Source organism: Gekko japonicus, unplaced genomic scaffold (assembly GCF_001447785.1).
Source record: "Gekko japonicus isolate JY-2015 unplaced genomic scaffold, Gekko_japonicus_V1.1 scaffold3279, whole genome shotgun sequence".
NCBI lineage: Eukaryota > Metazoa > Chordata > Lepidosauria > Squamata > Gekkonidae > Gekko > Gekko japonicus.
In genome coordinates, this window is record NW_015162572.1 from 24624 (window position 1) to 30409 (window position 5786).

General features: G+C 45.9%; 1 protein-coding gene across 1 annotated transcript in view; it reads left to right on the forward strand.

Moving 5' to 3' along the window:
* The window catches only part of AFAP1 (actin filament associated protein 1), a gene marked incomplete at its 5' end in the record, with an annotated part of 30807 nt that overhangs the window by 14887 nt on the left and 10134 nt on the right, over nt 1–5786 (forward strand). The window contains one exon of the mRNA XM_015406425.1: nt 2261–2378. Within this exon, the coding sequence (XP_015261911.1) occupies nt 2261–2378 (118 nt within the window). The remainder of the gene's footprint in view (nt 1–2260; nt 2379–5786) is intronic.

A 5786-nucleotide genomic window follows, 5' to 3' on the forward strand; every position in this document is an offset into this window, starting at 1 on the left:
TCGGGAAAAAACCCCGTTTTTTCCCCATTTTTTTCAGGGGGGGGAATGGAAATTTTTGGAAAAATTGAAAAAAATGCTACATTAGCATTTCTTTTGTCTTTTCTAGATTGAAAGTCATTCTGTTACTTTAGGAACATAAAATATGACTATGGACATTTTTACTTGGCATGAAATGATCACAACTAGCATATTAAGAATATAGTGTATCCAAACAGTTATTACAAACAGAATACCCACCCACATGCAAAAACAAAACTGAAACCTTATTATTTTCTTCTGACAATCGCACCTCCTAAAGGAAGAAATGCAACTTGTTCTTGCATTGGAGAGTTCAGTTTGTAACCTAGGACTTGCTTGTCCTCAGTTCACAGAAATTAGATCAATCTGATACCATATATATATATTTTAGAAATGATTTGGAAAATATTTGAACACCTTAAAATAGTTTATTCATCATGTTAAAATAAAACGTTCCATAATCAATTTCTTTTCTTTTTTCAATTTTTCCAATTTGGGGGAGGGGGGGGAAAGGTTCCAGAAAAAACCCCGTTCCCCCCCCCCCCCCGAATTTTTACGGTTTTTTTCTGGGCCTTCACATCTTTAGGATAGCTTGATCAGACCATCCCGACAGCATGAGAGCATGCTTGAGTGATCAGACAGGGGGACGTCCACCCGTGGCCTGCCTTATCCGGATAACATCGGACTTTCCCCGGTGTCTTTTAACTCCGCTTCTGTGGTGGAACAGCATGGGTCGCTGATGACTGCAGGACGCTTCCCAGATGTTGCTGTCTGATCAGTCCCTTTAGATCCGTCAGGCATTCGCATCTACGTTGGCTCTAAAGGAGCATGGGATCGCAGCCATAGAATCATAGCGCTGGAACGGGCCAGACAGGCCGTCTGGTCCAACCCCTGCTCAATGCAGGGTCAGCCTAGAGCAGGGGTGTTGAACTCATTTGTTATGAAGGCCGGATTTTACATAAATGAGACCTTGTTGGGCCGGGCCACGTGTGTCATAAAAGGTAATGCCAGGTAGCGGAGATATAAACTTTATAAAGGACACAAACACAAAGGCGGTTTTTTTACTTAAAATAATTACTTAAAATAAAATAAAATAAAAAATAAAATTGCATAAAACATTAGCACTCCTTGCAATATTTTGTTTATTTAACAGTGTCTGATCACTGACACCTCTTGCTCTGAATTATTGCCTCAAAATGTCTGTGCTGTTGCAATCCTGAGTATGCTGTTCAGGTGTGTATCTGTAAGCTGCAAACCTATGATGACACAGCAGCAGCAGAACTGGAAGAAGAAGCAGAAGACAGCCAGTTCCACTGTGGGCCTGATAGAAGCCCTCCGGGGGCCTGATCCAGCCCCCGGGCCGCATGTTTGAAACCTAGAGCATCCCTGATGAGTGTTCATCCAGCCACTGCTTTAAGACTTCCAGGGAGGGGGAGCTCCATGCCTCTCCTAAACCAACAGCCCCCCTGCTAGTCAGCTCCAAACTTCCTTTTTTGTCCGATCCACAAGGCGTCCCACCTTCTCAGATCAAACTTAGACTTTTTGTTCTCACCTGGACAGATGGGTGTGTCATTCACAGACCGCACAGAGAGGTACTTTAGATGATTAAAGAACCTGTTTCCGTGAGTGCTTCCCATTTCCTCCTTGCTGTTGCTCTCTTGAACCTGCAGCATGTGATCGGGACAGCCAGAGAGCTTTTCTTTTCCTTGTACTACCTGCCACAGCCAGCACTCATTTCCAGAAAGCACCTGTGTTCCTTCTGGAGTGATATCCTCTTTCAAGAGATAGAGGTTCCAGGTTTCCCAGGGTGGCCCAGAGAACACAGTGTGATTCCTTTTGGTAAGACCAGCCAAATGATGTAAACACAGTGCAGCTTTCAGCTTCCCCCGGAACATTTCATCAAGCTGGATGTAAAGAAAAAAAAGGGGGAAGGGAGAGAAAAAAAGATCCCGAGGCCGTACTCTTGTGGCCTCTGATCTGTGCCCCCCTCGCAGAATTAAGCAGACTTAGGGTGGGCCGGGCTAGGCCAATCTCATCAGATCGTGAGCTGTACGTGTGACTGAAACTTCAATCTGAAATACTGTGATGTGGCTTCTTTTCGTTCCTGTTGACGTAAAGTATTTTAGAAGGCGGTGGAGTGAATGCAAGGAAGAATTTGGGATGGGGAAATCGTGCATGCACCCTTTCGGCGCTTTCTTCCTTAACTAAGCATCGATTCTGGTTTCCCCCCCTGTTGTTTCAGCTTTATGAACAGACGGGTTGTCTCGACTAATCCGTATCGAGGAAATACGGCCAACGGCTACGCGTGCCCCAGCGGAATGGCACTTCATTATGACGATGTTCCTTGCATAAATGGATCAGTAAGAATTGATTTTTGTGTAGGTCAAATTGTTTATACACGTTGAGCTCCCGCAACCTAGGACACCCTTTAATCGAGTGCCCCTGAGCAGAGTCCTAGAGCATTGCTTTTGCATCTCCTGTGGGCACATTTCCTTACTGTATAATGCGTGTGAATATAATGTACTCTAGTGCTTTGGATTAGTTTGAGCCACAGAATTAATACAGCTCCCTTGGGAAAGTGAGAAGTTTGAGTCTGTGCAAAATGCATGACAGCTAAGTTGGAGGATTCTGCTAGGTCCTTTACCTGTCTGCCTTCATGCACTCTTGCCCTTGTTGCAAACTTCCCAGGAAGACCGTGGGGAAGGGGAGAGACCAAGGCGCTCTTATTGCTGCTGTACCTAAAACCTAATCCCCTCTTCAGAGGTGAATTCTGAGAGTTTTGTGCATCATCAGATAAAGTACGGAATTGCTTGTAAATAGGTTATAAATAATTGCTTTTATTCATATGTGATTTCTCTGTGAATCGCTGGAGCTTTAAAAAGTATTTTTCTTGAGAAAATAGAGGGGGGTATTTGTATTTGATGAAGATGCTTTATCTATCAATCTCCTTTATATCCAGCCCTCTTTCCAGTGAGTGTAAAGGGAGTGTGCATGGGGAAGCTTACGACTACTCCGTGTAAAGCTAAGAAAGTCTGAGTTCTTGAAGGCCACTTGGCTGAAAAGGGACTTGACCTTAGGTTTTATTTCAGATTGGCCTAGTTCGAGTCCAGCATTCTGTTCAATGTTCCTGAATATCAGGGCTCTTTTTGTAGAAAAAGCCCAGCAGGAACTCATTAGCATAATAGGCCACACCCAGGGGTCATTTTGGGGGGGACGCCATCCCCCCGGGTGAGGTGCGGGAGGGCGGGGCCTGGAGCTCCCTGCTGGTGCCCGCTGGAGGTCGCCGCCGGCTGTGGGGAGGACACACTTCCGGTGATGTCAGGGGGTGTGGCATATGCTAATGAGTTATGCTAATGAGTCCCCCTAGCTCTTTTTCTACGAAATGACCTATTAGCATATTAGGCCACACCCTGACAGCACCGCTCCTTAGCACATTAGGCAACAGCCCCATGTTACCAGAAGTGTGGCCATCCAGCCACACCATCCTTTTGCTTCTTATTCTGTTTACCTTGTTTGTTGTCAAAACCCTGGGCTTTTTTTGTAGCAGGAACTCCTTTGCATGTTAGGCCACACACCCCTAATGTAGCCAATCCTAATGAGTTTCTGCTATTGGGTGTGGTCTATTATGCTAATGAGTTCCTGCTGGGTGTGGCCAACTTGGGAGTGAGCATTCTCTGCAAATACGACAACAGACCTTCTCCTTTACCCAGGCACATTGTAAGAGAGAGATTCCAAACTCAGAGATTCCAGAATGAGGAAGGGCAATTTTGAAGTAGTTCTCAAAGACAGGGGAAATGTTCCAGAAATTAGTTCTCATTATGTTCAGTGCACAATGTCTGTAACTTCATGTGTTGAAACAAGAGCAGGTTATCATTTTGAATAAAACAAGGAGTTCGTGAAGGAGGGGGCGGTATATGCCGAGAGGGCTTCCTCACTGCTAACGTTCTAAAAAATTTATTTTTTTCCCTCCAATGCATGAACTCTGTGCTGACTTACTAAGTATGTGTGTTGCAGTGGGAACCGGAAGATGGCTTTCCTAACTCTCGTAGCAGAAGCACAGGAGAAGATGAGCTCTATGATAACATGGGCCTGTACGATAACTTGCCGTCTCCGAAAATCTTTGCACGCTGTCCGCCAGCAGACCGAAAAGCCAATAGGTTATCTACTGACAAACTGTCTTCTAACCATTATAAATACCCTCTCTCATCCAATCTGTCTTCTGCTCCGTCTCTCACTAATACCTCTGCTGTGGGGAGGGGATCGGTGCCCCAGGTACTGCAGTGCTTTCGTAATCAAACTTTCTTTGCATGTTGCTGTGTATGTCCACTGTCCGCTCACATCCTCGTGGCCACATTCTGTATTATTTTCTTGGACGATTAATGCTCAAATTTTAAAAAATGCGGGTTGTCCTCAGTCTTTCTTTAGTAGATTTGGAGTGGGAAAGACTTTAGGTAAAGGTAAAGGTCTCCCTTGCTCGAAAGCCAGTCAAATCCGACTCTAGGGTTGCGGTGCTCATCTCCGTTTCAAAGCCGAAGAGCCAGCACTGTCCGAAGACGTCTCCATGGTCATGTGTCCGGCATGACTAAACACCAAGACGCACGGAACGCTGTTACCTTCCCACCGAAGGGGTGCCTATTTATCTATTTGCAATTTCTCGCTTTCGAACTGCTAGGTTGGCAGGAGCTGGAACTAGAGACGGGAGCTCACTCCGTCATGCGGCCCACCCGGGTCTCGAACCGCTGAACTACTGACCTTCCACAGCCTGCAGTTCAGCGTCTCAACCACTTGAGCCACCGCAGCTCCGGGAAAGACTTTAGCAGAGTGTAAAATCTCTGGAACTGTCTCAGTAGCTGGCACTGACCTCCTAGCAACTGTTAGTGCTTAAATTGGAAGGTAGGAGGGTCATTAAGAACATATGGAGACCCCTGCTGGATCAGACCAGTGGTCCATCTAGTCCAGCAACCTGTCTCACACAATAGCCAACCAGTTCTTCTGGATGGTCAACAACAGGGCATAGAGGCTGAAGCTTTCCCCTGATGTTGCCTCCTGGCTCTGGGATTCAGAGGCTGAGTGCCTCTGAATGTGGAGGTTCCCCTCAGTTGCCATGGCTAGGAGCCTTTGATAGACTTCTCCTCCATGAATCAATCTAATCCCCTTTTAAAGCTGTTTATTCCTGTGGCCTTCGTTCCCTCCTCTGGCGGCGAATTCCACATTTTAATCACTCCCTGCATAAAGTAGTATCTCCTTTTGTCCTCTTGATCCTACTGCCCATCAGCTTCATTGGACGCCCTCGGGTTCTAGTGTTTTGGGAGAGGGAGAAAAAATTTCTCTCTGTCAACTGTCTCCAGCTCAGGTGTAATTTTATAAACCTCTATCATGTCCCCACCCTTAGTCGTCTCTTTTCTAAAAAGTCCCAGACTCTTCAGCCTTTCCTCAACGGGAAGGCGCTCCAGCCCCCTAGTCATCTCAGTTGCCCTCCTCTGTACTTTCCCCAGCTCTGTAGCGTCCTTTTGGAGATACGTTGACCAGAACTGTAGACGGTATTTATTGATTTATTTTTCATTTTTGTATCCCACCCTCCCCAGTGGGCTCAGGGCGGCTAACAAGGGCAAGGTCATTTGCCATGCCATAGGTAAAAACATATAAACCATAGTAAAACATCCAACACTAAAACCACAGAACTCAATCCATTACTAATATCCTAAATCCAAGATGGTAACACCGCAGTTCCAGATGGTACTCCCGTAGTATACGTGTCTAGTGGCAAC